The sequence below is a fragment of the Camelus ferus genome, chromosome 3, assembly GCF_009834535.1.
Source record: "Camelus ferus isolate YT-003-E chromosome 3, BCGSAC_Cfer_1.0, whole genome shotgun sequence".
NCBI classification, from domain to species: domain Eukaryota; kingdom Metazoa; phylum Chordata; class Mammalia; order Artiodactyla; family Camelidae; genus Camelus; species Camelus ferus.
In genome coordinates, this window is record NC_045698.1 from 92,308,780 (window position 1) to 92,332,625 (window position 23,846).

Consider the following 23,846-nt stretch of genomic DNA (forward strand, 5'->3'; position numbering starts at 1 on the left):
GTGTTGTCTCTAGATTTGATGTTGTTGATCAAGGTTCTCAAGGAAGGAAAGCATACCAGAAGAAGCACACTTGCCATTAGTTTACTTTTAATCCAGGAACCTGACATACTTGCTGGTTTCCGAGTAACCAGAGCAGTAGAACCTGAAGAGTTTTATTTTCCCGAGTGTCTGAGGTTGCTATAAAATTAAGGAGTTGCATGTTATACCTGTTTATGATTCACCCTGGAGCATTATGTAGAAGGATTAACTGTATTTCTGGACCCGGGAGGGCCCAAGATTTGTAAACCCAAGAAAATGGTGCTTGGCCAATTGATTTTTAATTAAATTGAGTATTTTATAATCTTACTTTGAAAAAGTTCAAGATGTTTTAGGGGATAGTAGATGGTAAGTACAGAGCTATTTAGAAATTCTCACCTTCTAAAATTCCAGTGAATTCTTCCTGCTTTTAAACTTGCTTTCACTATTGAGAATAGTTATTGTACTAAACTGGCTGCCTAGTTTTAGGTTGATGTAGTTATTGTGATAATGAGTTTCTATTTGGCAGCTTACTGAAACAGGGCCTCACTTTGGAGGCCTCATATTGTTTTTACAGAAAAGACTTGTTACACTTACTCCTGCATTGGAAAGAGGAGCCTGTAAGTCTTAAGCAGAAATTCATTCTTAATTTTTTTGGAATATCTTAGCCAGCATTTCCCCCCATAAATTACAATAGTTTATTCTAAAGAAATTAGAAAACACAGATACAGAAGTATAAGGATATTGCAAGTTACTGTACTACCATTATTCAGAAATCATTGTTAATACCTTAATGTGTAACCTTTTGTACTCTACCTGAGCATATATATGTTTTTCTCTACCCTCCCCCCAAGAAAGTGACATCATACCATACAGATACTTGTTTTCTAGACTCTAAAATAATCTTACCACTGTATGGATATACCATAATTTATTTACCCATTCCCCAGTCATGGACCCTCCAGGCTCTTTGCAGTTTTCTGCTGTGATAAGTAAGATTCTGTCAGTTTATTTGCATTTATCTTTGTGTGCTTAGTGTCATCTTTTTTTCCTTTATGCTAATAAGTTTCTTTCATTAGAGTATCTGAATTGGTATTGCCAAATTGACTCCTGGAAAGTATGAATCACAAACTATGGTAATTTTTAAAAACTAAAGGTTATTTTATGTAAATGTTTATTGGAAGTTTAATAACAAAAAATACTTTTATAAGCATAATGACCTGTCTTCATGAGAAGACAAACTGGAGTCTGGTCCCAGCTCTGCCACTGTGTGTCCTATACAACTTCCTCACCTGACTTCACATGCTAGGAGGCAACATTCAGAAAGCTTTAGTGCTGAAGAAGACAAATTCAGAAGGAAACTTTGTGGAATGAAAGTGATGCTAATTTAATCCTGAGAGTGTTGAACTTTTTTCCCTAATTTAATTGCTATTAGTGTTCCCACTCTTTGACTGTGATATCTTTTCTCACAGGTGATTTCCAATGCAAAGAACACAGTCCAAGGATTTAAAAGATTTCATGGCCGCGCATTCTCTGATCCATTTGTGGAGGCAGAAAAATCTAAACTTGCGTATGATATTGTGCAGTTGCCCACCGGGTTAACAGGTATAAAGGTAAGGTTCTCAAGATAAAGCCTTATGATTAAAATACTGTGTTTTATTTTGTCAGGTTCTTACATATCGTAATATTCTAATATCAAGTTGTAATGAAAATGCTTACAAATGCTTAGGAAAGGTTTTTGCTAGTAAAGACCATTTCCCATTTTTTGAATGATTTAGATTTTGTTTGGGAACCATAGGTGGGCGCTGTTAATATGAGTTGGACGGATGGGTAGTGATGGTGTGAAGGTTACTGCCATTGCTGCTCATCTTGTTGACTGTTGCAGCAGTCTTTCTGGTATGATTTTAGTGAATGACTTTTGGAAGACCAGGTAAAGAAATCAACCCTGTAAAGTCACCAACTAGTGAAATATGTAGTCATACTCTTGACAGTAGAATTGGAAAGAGGTGGTGTTCTTTTGGAGAAAGGAGAGTTTAGTCTTTGCCATCTCTGGGACATCTAGGAGAGTCTCTTTGTGAAGCATGTGGTGAACTGATCATAAAAAAAAGTTCAGACGTTGGGGGGTTGGTAGGGTGGACATATGTGCCTCTCTTGCACTCAGAGGTGATAAGAGGAATCAGGAAGGGTGTTTGAGTTCTCCAGGCGACTGAGTTTACAGAAAGGGAATTTGGTGTTTGTGACACCCCAGTTGGAAAAATAAAGGATCGTGGGAACAGGTTCAGAATCCTAGAGATGATGACAATCGTGGGAAAAAGGTAGTCAGTTGTACCACTGTAGCTGAGAGTTCAGTTGAATTTTGAAAGTGAAGAATTCTGATAAGTGAAGAATGATCACTGGGTTTAATTAGGGTATCTTTGGTAATAATTTCAAAACTGTTTGATTGGGCCTAATAATGGATAAACCTGGAGTGCAGGGGAGGGGAGAAAAAAGAGGTGAGGAAATGGGTGATACTTAAAGTTAAGAAAGGAATAAGAGGGTGTGGCGGAAAGGGAACACTCCTACAGTGTTGGTGGGACTGTAAATTGGTGGAGCCACTATGGAAGTTCCTTAAAAAACTAAAACATAGAATTTCCGTATGATCTAGCAATCCTGTTCTTGGGCATGTATCTGAAAAAGATGAAAACTGTAATTCGAAAAGGTACATTCACTCTGATGTTCATAACAGCACATTTTACAATAGCCAAGACATGAAAGCAGCCTAAATGCCTACCAACAGATGAATAGATAAAAAAGTTGTTGTATATTTATACAGTGGAATACTACTTAGTGATTTAAAAAAAAAGAATAAAATAATGCCATTTGCACTAACACAAAGTAAACCAGAGAGAAAAATACTGTATGATATCACTCGTGTGAAATCTTAAAAACACACACACACAAATGAGTTTATTTACAAAATAGAAATAGACTCACAGATGTGGAAAACAAACTTGGGGATAAATTAAGAGTCTGGGATTAATAGATACATACTACTATGTATAAAATAGATAAACAAGGATCTACTGTATGGCACAGGAAACTATATTCAGTATCTTACAATGTGTAGTGGAAAAGAATCTGAAAAAGAATAGATATATAGGTATAACTTAATCACTTTGCTGTCCAACTGAGACGCTGTAAATCAACTATACTTAAATTAAAAAAAAAACCCTAAGGAAATCTCAATAAAGTATGGACTTTAATTAAAAAAAAGAAAAAGAAATAGGATGGATATTGGCAGATTTAGCCAGAGATGATGTAAGAGCCAAAGGAGAAAGAGACTAGGGAGAAGACCTGGGAACAAGTGGGTCCAAGAGTGAGGTTGGAGTAGTTGAAGAATTAAACAAATGAGGGAAGAAGAGGTAGCTTTGAAAGAGGCTTACTACGAGGGTTATTTTCCCATCTTTATCATACGGTGAAGTGAGAAACGATTTAATTCTAAACCAGAGTAAATTATGGTTGGACTAGGGAGTGAGGAGAAGATGGTGTTCTAGATCAGTCAGAGCAGGAGCAAAAAGAACAAAGTGACATTTTCTGGTCTGAATTGTAGTTGGAGAATATGGGCATGTAGAATGGGACCTTACTCTAGGGAGTCTTTCAACATTTAGAGTTTGTAACTTGTCAAATTTGCATACTTTTATCCAGGGCAGGATATCTTGAAGCTTTTGTTCATCATTTATTCTTTAATGAGTATTGTGTCAGATTTGTCCTTGGCACTTGGGCCTAGGAGAGTGAACAAATCTGACAAAAACCGTCTTTAGACTAGGTCCTATTTGGGGTGACGACGATAAAGTCAATTCAGTAAACAAAATAAAACATGCACAGTATTTCAGATGGTAAAAGTTTCCACCCCTAGACCTCATTTTGAAGGGATACTGTGGATCATGGTGAGCTATACCAGCTTGCTTTTGCTCAGGTAATAGTCTCAAATTTTGTTGGTGGTCCCATCACATCTTTTATGTGTCCCAACTCCAGGTATCAAGCTTGGCAAGCATGTCAAAAAAGCTAAAAGTAACCTTCAAGTTACTTTTGCTTCCAAAACTAACTTTCTTAATTCACTTTTGAGATAATATTCCATTGACAGTGTGAGAGATTGTTCATTTTAGGCTTTTAGGATATGAAGAAATATAATAAGTTTAGATTCTTTTGTTGTTTTATTGCAGGTGAAATATATGGAGGAAGAGCGAAATTTTACCACGGAGCAGGTGACTGCTATGCTTTTGTCTAAACTGAAGGAAACAGCAGAAAATGTTCTTAAGAAGCCTGTCGTTGACTGTGTTGTTTCGGTGAGTTTGAATCCCTACACCTTGTTTGGGGACTTGGATGAGGAAGCAAAAGTTGTTAATTACAAATAAAATTGCTTTTGGCCTTAGGTTGTAATGGCTATTTTAAGAATTAATTGAACTAGTTCTCATTTCCTTGAATTTTTTTTTTGTGCTCCTTAGTTTTTGCTCATGCTTCTGTTACTTTGTCTATTTAAAGACTTACCTCTAAGCCCACTTCTTCCAAAAAGATTCCTTCCAGCACCTAGCATACTGCCTTGCACATGGCAGCTACTTGTTTGTTGAATTAGTTGAATACTCTCAATTAGAAATGCTGTCTTTTTCTCCATTTCTATCTCTATGTCTTTGCTGTTTCTGTATCCAGCACTAAAGGCAAAGCAACAGTAGACTTCATTTTGTCTTTTCTGTATCCCTATTTAGGTGGAAGCCTGGCTGTTTGTAGCGTTGTGCTTGTATGGTGGAGTCCTTAGGGACTGTTGAAATTGGGGTGGTTGTATTGGCTTTGCCGCTGAATTTCCTCACTGCATGTTGTTATCTGATACTTTAGCTCTGCTGTAACCTCTTTTGTCTTAATGTTGGTGTGTTGACTGGCAAAGCAAGGACTGTTGGCGGTATATTTCACCCCATAATCTTTTGTCTGATGGATTCTTTGGTGCTTGGCTATCAGATAAAGTACTACTGACTTTGCTCGGGAAGAATTGGTTTATGACTCATAATCCACATTCTGGGTATGCAAAGAATGAAAGTGCTGTTTCCTTTAAAGAGCTCAGCTTCAATACAATCACTGTATTTCTTAGATGGTTTCTGTCTTTCCCAAATCTCTGTTATACTGGCAGGTTTGTTCCGTTTCCCGCATCTACAGTCCTAACTTTGATCCTGAAATTTACTCAGTGTACAAGTGAAATTCATGTAAAAAGGCCAGAATGCTTGAGTGACCTCCAACTTTTGGGATTAAGTTAAAAGATGATAGGGTGGAAAGGGACAGATTGGGATTTCAAAATGTAGAATAGATAAACAAGATTATACTGTATAGCACAGGGAAATATATACAAGATCTTATGGCAGCTCACAGAGAAAAAAAATGTGACAATGAATATATGTATGTTCATGTATAACTGAAAAATTGTGCTTTACACTGGAATTTGACACAACATTGTAAAATGATTATAACTCAATAAAAATGTTTAAAAAAAAGGTGATTGACTAAGTCATGTGTTGGGGTCCTCAAGACTTCACTGAGTTGTGATGATTGGCTAGGAGGATTCACAGGACTCAGAAAATAGCCATATTCACAGCTAAGATTTATTATAGCTAAAGGATACAGTGCAAAATCAAAGGAAAAAGGCACATGGACAGTGCTGGAGGAAACCAGATGGAAGCTTCCATTGGAGTCACACCAGAATTGCTTAATTCCTCCAGCAACATGTTGTGACAGTACAAATGAAATGTTATACACGAGAGAAGTTCTACCTGAGCCTAGGAGTCCAGGGTTTCTGTTGGGGGTCAATCACATAGGCATACTCTGCCTCATATGTACCAAAATCCCAGACTCCTGCAAGGAAATTAAATATGCAGCATAAACTATGTTGTATAAACAGTTTAGGCGTAGTGAGACACTCTTTATCATTTAGGGAGATTTCTCTATCAATTTAGGGAGCTATTTATTATTTAAATTCCTAGATGCCAGGAAAGGGCCAGTCTTGCCATTACAACCTTTCTAAGGATAGCCATCTATGGCCTGTATGTGAATTTCTGCACAGTCACTGCTTTACCTCCTGTTACTGTGGTATATTTGATTGCTATTTAAATAGGGCATATTTTACTTTATTTATAAATTGATCATTTTTGTTAAAACATAAGCTTTATTTTTTGGGGAAGGTAATTACAGCCTTTGTGTAAAAATCAAATGTGTAAAAGGGTGTATAGAAAGCTTCAGCATCTACCTAGTAAGTAAGTTTTCCTTTCCAGAGGTTACCAGTTTTACCACTTTGTTACAGATCTTTTGAGAGGTTTTTATGTACCCAAGCAAATAGGCATGGTTCTTTTTTACTTTCATTTTTCTTTTAACAAATTTTGGACAGGTTATCTTGTATTTGTTTCATAGCTGTAAGAAGTGCTTTATTTCTTTCAGTGGCTGCAGAGTGTCCCATTTTATGCATGTACCATAAACTGTTTAACTCATCTGTTTTTGTTGGATGTCCAGGTTGCTTCCAGATTTTTTTTTAATTGCAGAGAATGCTACAAATGGATAAACTTGAACAAATACCGTTTTGCTCTTATGTGATAAGTTAATAGGATTTATAGGCTAAATTCCTAGAACTGCTGGGACAAAGGATGTTATTTTTAATTTTAACAGCTGTTGTTTAATTGCCTTTTAAGGAATTTGTTCTAATTTACTCTTACATCAGCAATGCGTGAAAGGATTTGTTTGACCACAGCCTCACCAGCACAGCTTATTTGGTGTATTAGATAATTCAAATAGGTGAATAATGGTATCAAAATGTATGTGATTTAAATATTTCACTCGTTAAGTGAACTTGGCCATTTTAAAATTTATGAGCTATTTTCTATTTCCCTTTCTGTGAGATAGTCTTACCCTTTGCTCATTTTGTTTTGAGTTTATGGTCTTCATTTTGATTTGTAGTTCTTCATATATTAGGAATGTTAGCTCTTTGCTCTTTTATGATGTAAGTCGCAAATATTTTTCCCATTCGGTCATTAGAATTTTTAATGAGTCAAATATATCAATCTACCTCTCCCCCTTGTTTCTTTTAGGCTTTGTGTTAGATTTAGAAAATCTCTTCTTACTCTGATGGTAAAGATTCCCTTCGATTCTGATACTTAACGATTTTTTTTTGTAAACATTTCTTTGATTAGAAATACATTTTGGTATCAGGTGTGTAGTAAGGATGCAGCTTTTAATATTTTTCTTCATGAATATCCATTTGTTCCAAGACTACTTAGTAGTCTAACTTTTCCCTACTAGTTTGAAATACTTCTTTGATTGTAAACAGAATAAATTTATGTCCATTAACTTCCAAATTTTTTTAATAGGTTCCTTGTTTCTATACTGATGCAGAAAGACGATCAGTGATGGATGCAACACAGATTGCTGGTCTCAATTGCCTGCGATTAATGAATGAAACTACTGCAGGTAAAAGACTTAACTAGAATTTCTGACTTACTCAGTCTTGAAGGTTGTAAAATATTAAAACCCTAGGTTTCTTGTTATTTATTTTGCTTGGAGCACTTAACACCTGTGTACCATAGTATTTTTGGATACTCTGTCACATATGAAGATTCATCTGAGAAGTGCTTTTTCTGTATCCTCGTAGTACTTACTTTGATATTTAATCACATGCTTGTTTGGAAAGGTGGAATCAGATGGATGTGGAGTATAAAGCAGAATTTCAGAGGGCAGAATATGTGGAAGTGTTGAGATGGCATGTTAGGTAGAAGAAATGTTAGAAAATATGTTTGGATAAGTGGGGGCAGTGGTTCGGGGAAAATTGCCAATCATTGTAACTGGAAATTGGAAATGTTTAGGAAGCTAAGTGATTGTCAGCATTTAATTCTTTGAAGTTAATGTTCTTCATGAATAAATCATGCAAAGCTTATGAAGATGTTAATTCTTTCTAAGACATAGCATGTGATGCAGTCCCGTTGACAGTATGCACTCTGTTTTTTCTACTTAAATGAACTTTAAATTTAGTACTTAAATGATAATATTATGTTTAATTTTTTTTTAATGTAGTTGCTCTTGCATATGGAATCTATAAGCAAGATCTTCCTGCCTTAGAAGAGAAACCAAGAAATGTAGTTTTTGTAGACATGGGGCATTCTTCTTATCAAGTTTCTGTATGTGCATTTAATAGAGGAAAACTTAAAGTAAGTATTTTTTTTTTCCAGAAGGCTATTTTAAGTGGTAATTAGGAATTTATTAGAGACAACTTAAAATAATTGATTAAAGAATTTTCTTTCACTAACGGGAACTTGCTCTGAGCCATCTGAACTAGAAACTAGATGTGTAGGGGTGAGGTGGAAGTTGTAAGCCCAAAAAAATTTATCAGGAGTTGACATGGTGTGAAGCAAAGAGCACAGTCCTTGAGGAAAAAGCTCTTTAAGATTCCTGAATTTACTCTTATCTATAATGTGGGGAAAAAAAGTGCTTGCCTTGCAGGATTCTTTTAACTTGTAATCCCTTGGTATATCTTACACTAAGGATTGAGGAGATGACGAAGCTCTTCTCTTTTTGCTCTTAAGGTTTTGAGTGTTCTGGGAACATGCTGGAGGGACTAGAACTTATGTGACCGGAAGAAAACAGACTAGGAGTGATAGTCTAGATTTTGGGAAAGCTTCGAGCTCTGGAGAAAGCAGTTTTGTACACAGAACAGTCTAGCCTATTTTAATGGCAAAGAGAAACCTGAGGGTGATGATGGTTTGATGATGGTCAGAGTTGAATTTTATGATATACGGTAGTTCCTCAGTGGAGTATAAAATCAGTTCTCTAGCTTGGTAGTTTTATCTAGAATTTTTGTAGGAACCAAGTTTTTTTGTTTTTTTTTTTTAAAGTATATGCTTTAATGATTTGGCTTGTATATTGAGGTTCTTGGTGCCAAGGTCTAAACTGGCTTTCTTCCCCCAATTTGGGGATTGATTGGATGGGGACCGTCTATCCCAGAGTAAGTATTAGGTTTGGAGGGCATTTTGTTTCTCTTTGTTACAGTCCCGTTTGAAAGCTGAACTTGGATTCTGGTTTATTAGTTTCTGTTTTTGTTGTTGTTGTTGTTTTTTTTTTAAATATAAAGAAAGCAGGTCTTTGGAGTGGTTGGGAAATAAGAGGTTTGTGATTTTTACAGATACAAATGTGGACCAAGTATAATTCTTTATGTTTAAACTTTTAATCACGAATAGGATTATTTTTGCATTCCATTCTATACTCTCAGCTTTTAAAACAGAAGATGTTGGCCTTAGTTAAACCTTGTCTTCGAGGCAGAGTGATAAGTATTCGTGATTATCTGCTCTGTTTTCCCCCCTAAATTATTCTTCAGTCTCAGCTGTCACCTGTCACGTTTCCAATTATAATTAAAATTTCATTATCAGAATACTTACTATAAAATCATACCAAATTTGGAAACGTGTGAAGAAAAAACATAATCTACTCTTAACAATTTGGTGTATTTCATTCTAGTCTTTTATGAAAACAAAATTAGAATTACACTGTATTCCATTCTATGTCTTTTTTAAAAAAATCATCACATAATATTAAATGCTGTGAGGAAATTTTCTTAATCTTTGAAGAGATTGTTTTAAGGGTGTTTGTTTAGCATACCTTCTATTTTAAAGTCTGGTTGTAACTGGTTTGCTTCTAATCTGCTGGAGATTTAGAAAACAGATAACTCAAGCTAATTAGTCTTCTGTGGTAAATAGAAACAAAGTTAAGGCTTTTGCATCTTTTTGGTGGTAAACTGCACAGAGCTAAATTAAATAAGCCTTTGGTATTTACAGTTTTGTGGTAAACTATAACTGTATGTGCCATGTTAGTGTATCTGGCCTTGGATTGTAATTGTTGTTTGGAGTCAGAATGGTGTTGTGGAGAAGGCACAGCTTTTGGAATTGAGATCAGGTTTTTAATTCTACTTCTACCACTTATTGTCTCTGTGATTTACAGATTATTTGATCTGCATAGGTATGTAACATCATCTGTAAATCGCGTATTACAATGTCTCCTTTCATAGTGATTGTAACCATGATTAAATGACACATGCACTGTTGCCTTGTTTTAACCTTCATGTCCCTTCCACTCCTTTCTATTAAAACTTACCAGTTAAATATATATCATGATGAAATTTTAAATTGATGGATTAGTTTTAAAATTATCCTCTTTTTTTGAAAGGTTCTGGCCACTGCATTTGACACAACACTGGGAGGCAGAAAATTTGATGAGGTGCTAGTAAATCACTTCTGTGAAGAATTTGGGAAGAAATACAAGCTAGACATAAAGTCCAAAATCCGTGCATTATTACGACTGTCTCAGGAATGTGAGAAACTAAAGAAATTGATGAGTGCAAATGCTTCAGACCTTCCTTTGAGCATCGAATGTTTTATGAATGATGTTGATGTATCTGGAACTATGAATAGGTAACCATATTAATATTTTGATGGTAAATTGAACTGTGGTATTTCTCTACTTGTATTAGCCTTAATTAGCTAATGGTCGAAATCATCTTGGTTGTTACATGATCATTTCAGTTCTGTAGGTAAAAATTTAGGTTCCTGCCTTTTACGTGAAGACTGGGTTTGGTTATTTTAATGATGTGTAGACTACTGTGTTTTTCTGAATAATTGAATATTCCAGGAAATTGGTAGTTCTTTATGTGTGCATGAGTTACCAGTTTTCATAAGTTCAAGGCAAAGTACTTTAATGCACTGAATTTGCTTTTGTCATTGAGAAATTGATGTTTTGTTTTTGAGTCGTTCAGTATCACTTGAGGACAACAGGTCTTCTTGTACAATACTGTAAGAATTCTGGGTAATTGATATTTCAAGACTACTCTCCGCAATACCCAGAATGTTACTCTTAACCTGGTTAGGTTGCTTAGTTGTTCAAGTTGTGAACTCTACTGGTAGAATTCAGGCAAGACTGATGGTTTGTTCAGGGAAATGTGGCTTGAGCTATCCTCAGAAAATTGAGATGGAACTAGAATTGCTTCTAATCTGCTAGAATTAGATTATTGTGCCTGGTAACCAAATTTGTAGTCACCTTTTTCTTCTACTTGAAAGTGATGATTTTCTTTTTTATTTAACAGCAGTTTTTTTCTGTGTATATCTGTTAAGGGGAATCAGTGTGTGGCTTTCACTTAACATAATGTTTTCCAGGTTCATCCATGTTGTAGTATATATTAGTACATCACTGCTTTTCATGGCAAATAATACTCCATTTGTGTGGCTGTACCACATTTTATTTATCCATTCATCGATTGGTGGACGTTTGGGTTTCCACCTTCTAGCTATTGTGAAGAATGCTTCCATGAATATTCAAGAATAAGTTACTTGATACCTTGTTCTCAGTTCTTTTGGGTGTATAGCTAGGAGTAGAATTGCTGGGTCATGTGGCAATTTTATGTTCAGCTTTTTGAGGAATTGCCAAACTATTTTCAGTGTGTCCAGTGCATCTGTAGTGGAAGTGCACACTTCCCTTCTAAAAGTTCAGAAATATTTCACATAAAAATAAGTAAAATACAGTTACCATATGATTAAGTAATTCCACTTGTGAGTGTATACCCAAGAGAAAAACACGTCTACACAAAAATTCATACATAAATGTTCCTAGCAGCATTACTCATAACAGCCCAAAACAGGAAACAGCCTAAATGCCCATCAGCTGATAAAATAGGTAAACAAAAGGTGGTATGTCCATACAATGGAATACAATGGAATATTATTTTTTATTTGGCAGTTTTAAAAATATTGTACAGATGCATACTATAACATGGAAGAATCTTGAAAAGTTTATGCTAGATGAAAGAAAGAAGTTACAGTGGACTACACCTTATGTAACACTATTTGTATGAAATGTCCAGAGCGAGTGGTTGCCTAAGGTTAAGGGATTGGTGGGGCATTGGGAGAATAATAGTTAGTGGTGATGAAAATGTTATATTTTAGGGTGAGGAAAATGTTTTAAAATTGATAATGGCAATATTAGCACAATTCACCGTTTACTAAAAGCCACTGAATTGTGCACTTTAAATGGGTGAATTCTGTGGTATGTGAATTATGTCAATAAAACTTTTTTTTAAGAGCCAACCTCTACCACTGCTACTGCCATCCTTCTAGAATGCTCTCTATACTTTTGCTTTTCATGTTTTTATTATGGACATTTTCAAATATGCAGAACTGAAAGAATTTTACAGTGACTGTCCTTATCCTGCCACTTAGGTTCTACTGATGATATTAACTGTCCTTTTTTTTTTTTTTTTTTAAAATGGAGGTACTGGGGATTGAACCCAGGACCGCATGCATGCTAAGCATGTGCTCTACCACTGAGCTATTTCCGTCCCCCCAATATATTAACTATTATTTTATCACATACCTGTTTATCTATCCTTCTGTCTATCCTTTTATCTATTGATGCGTATCAAATTAACTCACAGATGTATGTCTATACACTTAAGTATGCATATTAACCAGAGTTTAATACTTGTAGTTTATAATATTTTACCATAGATACACTTTTATATAATGACATGCTCAAGTTTTAAGTGTCATTTGCTGAGTTTCGACAACTGCATACATGTTTGTAAACCACTATTGTCATCTTTAAAAAATTTTCTAAGGCGTCTATCCCCAAGAGGTGATAAAGTTTTCCATTTTTAGGGGCTATAGATTACACTTACTTGTTCTAGAACTTCTTATAAATGGAATCATAGAGTAGATAGTATTTTCTGTAAGGCTTCTTTTGCTCAGCATAGAACTTGGAATTTATTTAGTTGTTGGATATATCATTTGTTCTTTCTTGTGTGTTGCTACCTAGTCTGACATTGTAGGTTTATTATTTTCTTCTGTTGAAGGACACTGGCTCTTTCCAGTTTTTTACTATTAGGAATAAAACTAATTTTAAATTCCTACCAACATGTCAAGAGTTTTGGTTGCTATACATCCTCACCAGTATTGGTATTAGTCATCTAGAATTTTTGCCATTCTGGTGGTTATGTTCTGTACCTCTACTTTTTTTTTATCGAGATGTAATTCATAAAAGTCACACTTAAAGTATATAATTCAGTATAATTTTAGTATATTAACAGAATTGTGCAGCCATTACCATAACCTAATTTTAGAATATTTTAATCACCTCATAAAGAATCTCTAAATGAGCTGTCAAGCTGTGAAAAGACATGGAGAAACCTTAAATGCGTATTTCTAAGCAAAAGAAGTCAATTTGAAAAGGCTACATTCGTTCTGTATGATTCCAACCATATAACATTCTAGAAAAGGCAAAACTATGGAGACAGTAAAAAGATCAGTGGTTGGGAGGGAGGATGAACAGGTGGAGTACAGAGGATTTTTAGGGTAATGAAGTTACTCAGTATGGTACTGTAATGGTAGATACTTAAACATTTGTCAAACCCTGTAGAGCCCTAATTTATACTGTCATATGTATCAGTATTGGCTCATCAGTTAGGAAGGTATGTCACTAATGCAAGATAGGGGAACTGGGTCTGGTGGGTAAGGGTTATATGAGAATTCTATGCTTTTGGTTTATTTCTCTATAAACCTAAAACCAATCTAAAAAATAGCAATTAAAGGGAAAAAACATGTACCCAGTAGCTGTCTTTCCCCATCTTTTCTTCCTTCCCCAAGCCCTAGGCAGTTGTTAACAACTTTCTGTCTCTTTGGATTTACCAGTTTTGAACATTTCATATAAATGCAGTTATATATGTCCTTTTGTGATTGACTTATTTCATCTAGTGTAACATTTTAAAAGTTCATCCATGTTTTAACATGTATCAGTCCCTTTTATTGTATTCCTTCCTTTTTGCTGAGTACACTTCATGGACTTTAGGGTTTTTCACACTTTTTTGCCTGTTATGAATAATGCTACTGTGAACATTCATGTTCAGATTTTTTGTGATCGCATGTTTTAATTTGTCTTGGATATATACCTAGGGTGGAATTGCTGGGTCATATGGGAACATTATGTTATACACTTTGAGGAATTGCCAGACTTTTCCCATCATTTTACGTTCCCATCAGGAATGTGTATCTGATCTAGTTTCTCTATATCCTTGCCAATACTTTTTATCTGTCTTTTTGACTGTAGCCATTTATTCTGCAAAAAAGTGGAATGTGATTTAATCCCCCTCCCCCCCTTTTCATAGAGGCAAATTTCTGGAGATGTGTGATGACCTCTTAGCTCGAGTGGAGCCACCACTTCGGAGTGTTTTGGAACAGGCCAGTAAGTATTTTTGTGGTTGAATTGTTCATCTTGTGCTCTTTGGAAAATGATGTCTGTTACTCTTTTTGGAAAATGTCACTCTTTTTTTCAGTTTATATGGATTTTCACTTTATGAACTACCTCAGTGCTATATTGAACTTGTTTTTATCTTGCTTTACTCTTGAAGTACCCTCCACCCCACCCAAGTAATCTTTTGATGATAGTGTCTAGGGAAATCTAATAGTTTTCCCAGGAAACCTACTTCAGATTCAAAGATGGATTTAACATCTCAGTTACTTCATGGTGGTAAAAATTGTTTTTAGCAATGTTACATTGGTAGTCGTGTAGGTTTATCTGTCAGTGAATCTTTTGCTGAACAAGAGATAAGTAAAGGGAGGATATGATAACCAGGTACTTAATCGAATAGGATGCTTTAATTTTATATTGGGCTAAAGGTGGAAGTTTGATTTGGAAGTATTTTACTAATATTCCCCTAAAGCTTTGACAAACCTTTTCCTAAAGTCTGTTCTTGCCCTAGTTGCTGACTGTTTCATACTGTTGAGATGTACTGTAATCTTGACACAGGCTGAACTATTAAATCAGAATGATTATGACAAAATGGGCATGTTCTTTCCATACTAGGATAGCCCATTTCTTTAAATAGCCCTTCTCAACAAATTGTCAGTGTTGCATAAAATATGACCAGGAAACCAGGTGGTATTAAGAGGTATTTTATGAGTGACAGCAGAGCCTTGGTGTTTGCATACCTTCTGATGTGAGAAGACTGTACTTGTGTTATAATCTGGGCTATGCTTATGCTCTGATTGGAGTGCTGGGGTGGGGACTAGATGTGCTTCTGAATAACTTTTTTTTTCTTACGTGATGTTAGGAATAATCCAGTATTTTGAGGCCCATTTATTTCTCTGTGGCTAGCGTAACTATTGATGTTTTAATAACTTGTATGAGACTGTTTCTGAGATTGCAGGACTTGTACACACTGTAGGACGTTTGGTATTCTGACCCTCACCTCTTAAGTGCCAACATTGTTGTGCCCTGCCCTCATTATTTTGAGCATCAAAACGTAACTGTCTGCTTTAGCTGACGCACAGCTATGCATGTGTGCATGTGTTGTGGAGGGGTAAGGAGTGTGAGATTTTGTTACACATCTGTGAGTTATTTTATTGTGGTTAGATGTTATACTGCTCTTTTATTTGATTGTAAAATACTAATGTAAAGATTCTTTTAATATAAATATTCTGATCATTTTAAAATAGAGTTAAAGAAAGAAGATATTTATGCAGTGGAGATAGTTGGTGGTGCAACACGAATCCCTGCAGTGAAAGAGAAGATCAGTAAATTTTTTGGTAAAGAACTTAGTACAACACTAAATGCTGATGAAGCTGTTACTCGAGGCTGTGCATTGCAGGTGAGCTTGCTTTCTCACAGGTTGCTCTTTACAGGCAACTGTAACAATATAGCAGTGGTTTTTTGTATCCAGCTAGTCTAAGGTTAGCTCAGGGTGATCTCAAGGTCTAAGATTTTGAAAGGTTTTTTTTTAAAAATTGTTATCAGAGGTGGCATTCATAGATGAAATTATACTCTAGAACATGTAATAAGATGAAATAATTTACTGGAAACATAGATAAGCTTGAAATACCACTGGAATTTGGCTTATTTATTGTATGAAGTAGTGTTGTACATGAGTTAAATAAAGATTGAAGTTAATGAAAAAATGGTAAGGAATAGCTAGATTAATATGGATAATTTGACAAATGATAGACATTTGTAAGAGCATTTATTCAGATACTGTTAAATTGTTAAGGTAAATACTTAAAAGCCATTGATGATGGTCTTCTGAAGTCATTATTTATAGGTCTTGTGATAATTAGTTCATAATGTGTACTTGCCAAATGGAATTCTAAAATTATTATTCTAGTGTGCAATCTTATCGCCTGCTTTCAAAGTCAGAGAATTTTCTATCACTGATGTAGTACCGTATCCAATATCTCTAAGATGGAATTCTCCAGCTGAAGAAGGGTCAAGGTAATAATGTTTATTAATCATTTTTATACTGAAAAGTTGTCTCAATAAAGTAGTACTCTCCATTTCAACTTACACAAAATAATATTTTGTTACAATACATGAAGCAAAGTGATTACTTGGTTTAGTCATCAGAATAAATCTGTGTCCTTATTAGTTTCCAGTATTTGATCTGCTGAAATAATTGATGCCTTTTATGTGCTGGTTGAAATATATAAATGTTTCAAATAGACCATATATATATCTATCTACACACACACGTACATATATATATATATACACACACATTTTTTTTTCTTGGAGACTCTTATCTGGAAATGATGCCAGCTTTCCTAACCATTCAGGCAAATACTGCCCCCCCTGAAAACCTCAATCTCAGAGACAGGCTGTTAGTTCCTGGTAGAGAGTCTCCAGAGGTACCACCTGTCAGTTCAGAGTGTTGAATAATTACAAAGCTAGAACACATGGGTAAAAGTGTTAGAAATGTCCTAAATTTGTGTTTTTGTCTTTTTCCTCCATTCAGTGACTGTGAAGTCTTTTCAAAAAATCATGCTGCTCCTTTCTCTAAAGTACTCACGTTTTATAGAAAGGAACCTTTCACACTTGATGCTTATTATAGCTCTCCTCAGGATTTGCCCTATCCAGATCCTGCTATAGGTAAGTAAAGAGTTGGGAATGGAAAAAAAACAAGTTACGTGTACTTGGGAGAACTGGGATAGCAAAGCAAGTAGAATATGCTGAAATTTAGGTATTTTAGTTTACAAATAAAAACCTCTTCCAGTCTTGGTACCAGGTGAGAACCAGCAGGATTGTTTAATTGAATCTCCTTTTGTGGGCTGTAGTTCTTGGTAAATGTGTGTTGTTGTTACACCTTGTGCTTAATGTGGTGCTGGTTACTGAAAGGAGTCTGACCCTAACATAGTTATAAGATGTACAAAGAAAAATCATTAGGAAATTGTGATATCAGTATCATAGGTTATAGACCATGTTGGCTTGAGTCTTCATGGACTCTAAGAAACTTCAAGTCTGGAAATAAAACCAGTTGAGGAGAAAAACTAGTTACGTGATAATTATAAAACTGGACTACGTGGGTAAGGTATTAGGAATATCCTGAATGGTACTTAGAAACTTGAAAAGTTAACATACTTTATTTTCCTCGTGTGTAAAAATCAGAAATAAGCATGAAAATTCATGCTTTACAGAGTTTTTTTTTTTTTTTTTTTTTTTTAAGTTAAAAAGCATAAGTAAATCTTTGGTATAGTAACAGTCTAGAAATGGCAGCTTCTTGGTAAGTGATAAGCAGTATGGAATCACTGGTTTTTTTTTTTTTTTTTTCATCAGAGGACATTGTGGCAGATCTGTTACAGGAGTTTATCTGGCAGTAGCATATAAAGATGAACTGGAATAAGGCTGGAGGGGAAGGACATGTTTGAAGAGTTAGGAGACACTTAAGTCCTTACTTGGGACAAGATAGTGAGAGTTTGACTTTATGTGAAAGAGGAAGGAGAAATCTGATGATTTAGTAAGACTCAAAGAGTGCCCACTTGGCTTATTTGAAGTAGCATATTACTGACTTTTCACTGAGAAATGGACATAACCTGGCAGTATGGGTGTAAGTTTGTGTTAGAATTCATCCTCTTAGATTATGTGTTCTCTTTTGTCTTTCATATGTCCCTAGCTCAGTTTTCAGTTCAGAAAGTCACTCCTCAGTCTGATGGCTCCAGTTCAAAAGTGAAAGTCAAGGTTCGAGTAAATGTCCATGGCATTTTCAGTGTGTCCAGTGCCTCTCTAGTGGAAGTGCACAAGTTTGAGGAAAATGAGGAACCAATGGAAACAGATCAGAATGCAAAGGAGGAAGAGGTAATCTGGACATTTTATACCATTTTAGGCCATTTATAATGGCTCAGGTAATACTTGTCTAGAAACTCCAGCAGATGGACTGGGTGACAAGGGAGGAACATTGTGACAAAGCTGCTGAGAATAGGTTTGCATGTGTCCTGTTCCCCCATTATGTGTGGACTAGCGCAGAGTCCTTATACAGAATTTATATAGAAATGGGACATAGTTGGCTTCCTCCTGCAGACCATGCACTTCTCAATTTGGGTTTTTTTTTTTCTATATATGTAAGTACATTTTTTTAAATTGAAGTATGGGTTATTCTTTATTCCTTCTGATTACTGAAGAATGCTTTGAGTCTTGGTTGATTATTTTCACAAGTAATGTAGAATTCACACTTAGTGGAATCATGCATTGGGTCTTGTCCTTATTGTGTATCAAAATTAAGGCTTTATGAAACTACAGATGTTTGGGTCTCAGTCTCATCCCCACAGATTTTGAATTGGTCTGGGCTAGGGCCCAGGTGTCAGTTCTTAAAGCCTCTGAGGTCATTCTCATGTGCTGCAGGCATTGAAAGCCATTATGATTCAGTTTCTCTACAGACTTCTCCCTTCTTTATCATTATTGTTAGGCTTTGTTCTTTTAACAGAATTCTAAAGGTGTTCACCTCTCCTAATGCACACAATGGTTGTACTTTTGAGGATGGAAAGGCTGATTTAAAAACTAGTAGAAAAAGTTAAGACTTGTGAGGAATTCCTTCATGAAGAAGCTAGGAGAAACTCATACTCTCTTGGAAGTTAACTGTGTTAAATATTGCCACATTGTGTACTTAGGAGTACTGTTAGAGTTTACAAAGTAGTTCTCCAGCCACTATTATTTATCTAAGATAGGGCAAATGACATCTCCATTGTATAGATGTATTAACTGAGATGCAGAGAGGAAAACTTTTTGTGTTCTAAATATAACATGTGTGTCGTAGCTGGAATTGGAGTCTGGGTTGTCATCTTGCTGGTACTTGAGCAGGAATCCCATACCATGTGATTTTGCCAATGTGTCCTGAAGGTTGCTTAGTCTTTCACTAGAATTTTCCTAGTTTCAGGATTTGATGTGATCTGTTTTTCAGAAGATGCAGGTGGACCAGGAGGAACCACATGTTGAAGAGCAACAGCAGCAGACACCAGCAGAAAGTAAGGCAGAGTCTGAAGAAATGGAGGTATAAATTGTATTTTTGTTTTGTGTAGTGTGATACTATTTTTATTTTAACAAGTTGTATATAGGGGTACACATGTTTATATAGTTGGCTAAATAGATGTTCTCAAGTATACAGGATAAGGTTTAAAAGTGAAGTTTGTCTCAATATATTCTTTTACAAGTTTTTCATATTTTATTTACTTTTCTATTGAGATACAACTTACATATAGTAAAGGACACAAGTCTCAAGTATAAAAGCTAAAAAAATTTTATATATGTAAACTCCTATGATCAGTTGTATTTTCTAAAGAGAACTTAACAATATTTCCAGTCCCATGTGGCTTTCTCACAATGACTTGCCACTTCCCCATCAAGTTCAAAGTCTGTGTCGCTTTCTTTTGTACCTGAGCAGGCCTTTGTGACCACCTCAACAAATTAAGTGTGGAGATAATATGCTGTGTGACTGTCTAAATTGTATGTATGATATACAGTCTTTTCACATACATGATTTTGGTTGAGATACCATGTCTTGAAAGGTAGTTATATTAGAAATCTTCATTATTTGAACAGTCTTAAAGCAAGATTTTGTAGTATGTTTGCAAAGTATGTTTGGCACAATGGTCTTTGGACTTTAGTCTGGTTGGTATGTGGGAAGAAGGCACTCAGAAACCTTAGTTTTATTAGGTTATTGATTGGTTCATGCTGGTTTCTGAATGTTGCTAAAAATCATCCTATCTGGATTTATTCTTGATAACGAGACGTGTTTTTCTTTTTCTTCAAATTTTGTTAGTTCTCTGAAACTTGTCTTGTTGAAATAGTTTTAAATATAATTTACTGAAATATATTTTGTAAATAATATATATCCCAAGAATATGTAACATTTCTTTAACTCTGACTTTGGAGTTTTCATGTTTAAATTTTGTCATCAGCATTGAAAATAGCTTTTCTTTCAAATTATTTATACATCTCAATGTATAATCACACTTTATAAGATATTTCTGATTGTGGCATTTAAAAATACTTGGACAGAGCCTTTAGGATGCTTAAGTCTGTCAGCCATTTAAATGTTAGTTAACAAATTTGAATTACTTTCCTTTAGCTGTGCAAATAATTGTAAAAAAAGAATATAATGGATGAGGAAATCATGCTCCCAGATGCTTTAGTGTACTATAGGCTTTTTGTAAGGTGAAAGACCTGTTTTGGAGGAGGAGGAAAGAGAGGTGGACCCCGCCCCCAAATGCTTTGGAGCAGTGGGAGGTTTCATGGGATTTATTTAGGTTTCTTCCATGAAGTGGCTTGAGAAATTGGTGCTTTTCATAGTATTCTAAGGGAAATAAAATACAAATGATACATAAATTGCAGCCCTGACTTAAGTTTTGGACAGGAGGTGGGGAATTGACTTTGAAATCTTGTTTCACATCATAAAGCAGATTGTATTCCAGATGAATTGGAAAGTTACAAAAAAAAAAACCAAACTGGAATGTTTTTCTAATCTGTGGGTCAGGAAGAGCATTCATAGCATAAAAGTAATGAAAGTAATCACAAAGGAAAAGAGAGTCAACAATGAAAACTTGTGTATACAAATTATATAAAATTAGAAAAAACTAGAGGAGTCAGTCACTTGGAATAATCACTGAAATCCCAAGAGAAGGTTGATGAAATATGACCAGGCAATTTGAAGAAATAAGTATGCCTTATAAATGTATGAAAAAAGGTTATTGACTCAACAAAAATAATAGATCATGGTAAGTGAATTCCTGTTTGTGCCCAAGGTACAGCAGAGTGGATCTCTTACTCCTTGTGAGAATGTAAATAGCTACAAATATTCTGGAAGTCATATTGATACTCTTTCTGCTCCTTAAAAATTTCATACCCTCTTCCCACTAATTGCCTATGCAAGTTTTTATATCTAGGTACGAGTGGAAGAAAATTGGAGGTTTTCATACGTTGGTAGTGGAATTATGGGAGGTTGTTTTTGTGTGTATGTACGTATATATGTATATAGATATGTGTTTGTGTACAGATCAGTAAAGGATCTCCAGAACTTTTCATTTTGCCAAACTGGAACTATAGCTGTTAAACAACAATTTCTTATTTCTCTATCCCTCCTCCCCCCATCCCCTGGTAGACACCATTACTTCCTATATCTATGGATTTGACTACTTATGTAATATTTATATTTTTAACTTTCCAGATATTGTAAGAAAACAAAGTTAATAGAAAAGCAAAACCAGCCTTCAAAATATGACCCATTTGGAAGCTTAAGAGTCTGTGTAATGTGTTTGTTCTTAATGATTTCTGTTGTTTTAGACCTCTCAAGCTGGATCAAAAGACAAAAAGATGGACCAACCACCTCAAGCTAAGAAGGCAAAAGTGAAAACCAGTACTGTGGACCTGCCAATTGAGAATCATCTGTTATGGCAGATAGACAGGGAGATGCTTAACTTGTACATTGAAAATGAGGTTGTTATTTTAAGTCTTTTAGAACAATAAGCCTAACAAATTAGTGTGACTATAGTGTTCAAACTCTGGGTGTATTGACCTTTGTGCATTTTTGGTTGTTTGGAGTTTGAGAACAATTTTGGGTTTTGGGTACTGGAGGGCAAGTTTAATAGATCTCATTTACATCAAAATTTTTTATGATGGTATTAATGTTTTTATGGTAAAAGGTCTGTTATGAGATCTTTGACATTTAGGGGAGGTATCATTTCTGTTTGGGTGTTTTGTTACGGTTGTCATTAGAGATTGGGATGTTTAAGGCCAGGGTCAGAAAAGTTGATTGGTGGGAGAAATCACTTTAGCGTTAATGGCAGCACTGCGTTTTATTAGTTCCTTCCCTGTTGCCATTCAATAAGTAACTCTAATTTATGGTGAGTGATGCAAGGTTTGGGGCCCTGGAACACAATTACTCAATTTTTGTCTGTGAGGCTTCTTACCATGTATGCATTGGATCTTAGAAAAGTTTTGTTTTACAGAACCTTTAGTATCTGTACTATGTAAATAATTTGATTTTTCTGTGTGTGTAATACAAGCAGAGTATACCCACCTTGTGACATTGAGCTAGTAGTTTCCTTAAGTTCTCTTTAATTTTTTCCTTATTTATGCTTTTGGGTTTGTGCATCTTCATATTTCTTCTATTGCTCTTTTTTTGGTTGATGTTTTTGCTCTTTATTATGAAAAATACGTGACATAAAGAAAGAGAGAAAATAGTATCATGAATTGTCACCTGGATTTTTTTTCTTGCTTTCTATTCACTTTTTTAAATTTACACGGACTAAAATTAACTCTTTTTGGTATATCATTCTATGAGTTCACATAAATACGCATAGTCATGTAGCCACCACTGCAGTCAGTTGACCTTCTGTCAGCCCCCCACCCCCGCAAAAAAATTCCCTCATTCTGCTCCTTTGTAGTGAACCCTTTCCCCATCCCAACCCCTAGTAAGCACTCATCTACATTTTACTCGTTTTTTTTTTTTTTTTTTTTTTTTTTTTTGCCTTTTCCAGAATGTCATACAAATGGAATCATCAGGGCCAGGACTAGGGTGAAACAAGTTATGTGTCTATAGAGCAGAATGTAAAGAGTCACTCGCTCTCAGGTCTGACACAGCCCTGGACACCAACCTTGCCTCATCCTACTTCTCGCCCTGGGAATCACATAGTATATGGCACTTTGTGGCTTCTTATGACTTAATGTGATTATTGCTCTTTTTTTCTAAGCACACCCACAAACTCTCACTTGGTCCTCATAATTTACTGAAGACTAATGCTTCTAGCTCTCTTCTCTTGTATGATTAGGAGAACTAAGGGGAAGAAGGCTTCTTTACTTTTGTAATTATATTGCTTCTATTTAAGAGGAACTTGTCTCAGTTTTCTGAATGTCTGATTTATACTGTTCACAGGGTAAGATGATAATGCAGGATAAACTGGAGAAGGAGAGGAATGATGCTAAGAATGCAGTAGAAGAATATGTGTACGAAATGAGAGACAAGCTTAGTGGTGAATATGAGAAGTTTGTGAATGAAGATGTAAGTATGTGACGCAATGTACCTGCTTACTGTGTGTCTCCTGGGAGCATCCTTAAATGTAGTTAAGAGGGAAGTTTGCATCTGTAGGTGTACAGTAAAATGATGAAAAATGTACTGTTTTTGGTAAAAGTTTAATATCGTTTTATTTTGTATTAGTCTTTACCCAAAGATTGGTCTTTGTGCATCACTTTTGAATATATTTGCATGCTATTGTTTACCTAGTATTTTTCTTTAAATCAGCTCACTTTTCCCCAGTGTTTATTTAACTCACTTCTTCAAAAAAAAAAAAAGAGGTATAAGTGACATATAACTTTATATTAGTTTCAGGTGTACCACATAATGATTCATTGTATACGTTATGAAATGGTCACCACAATAAGTCTAGTTAAAACATCCATCACTATACATAGTTATAAATTTTTTTTCTTGTTAACTTTTAACATTTAATCTCTTAGCAACTTTCAAATATGCAGTACAGTAT

General features: G+C 35.2%; 1 protein-coding gene across 2 annotated transcripts in view; it reads left to right on the top strand.

Moving 5' to 3' along the window:
* The window catches only part of HSPA4 (heat shock protein family A (Hsp70) member 4), a 40,072-nt gene that overhangs the window by 10,562 nt on the left and 5,664 nt on the right, over positions 1–23,846 (top strand). For both annotated transcript variants that reach the window (XM_006179608.3, XM_032476731.1), the window contains 13 exons: positions 1,488–1,628; positions 4,218–4,340; positions 7,392–7,491; positions 8,092–8,225; positions 10,234–10,478; positions 14,216–14,292; positions 15,546–15,697; positions 16,208–16,314; positions 16,835–16,968; positions 17,990–18,171; positions 19,271–19,360; positions 21,649–21,801; positions 23,240–23,365. In XM_006179608.3, coding sequence (XP_006179670.1) covers positions 1,488–1,628; positions 4,218–4,340; positions 7,392–7,491; positions 8,092–8,225; positions 10,234–10,478; positions 14,216–14,292; positions 15,546–15,697; positions 16,208–16,314; positions 16,835–16,968; positions 17,990–18,171; positions 19,271–19,360; positions 21,649–21,801; positions 23,240–23,365 — 1,764 coding nt within the window. The remainder of the gene's footprint in view (positions 1–1,487; positions 1,629–4,217; positions 4,341–7,391; positions 7,492–8,091; positions 8,226–10,233; positions 10,479–14,215; positions 14,293–15,545; positions 15,698–16,207; positions 16,315–16,834; positions 16,969–17,989; positions 18,172–19,270; positions 19,361–21,648; positions 21,802–23,239; positions 23,366–23,846) is intronic.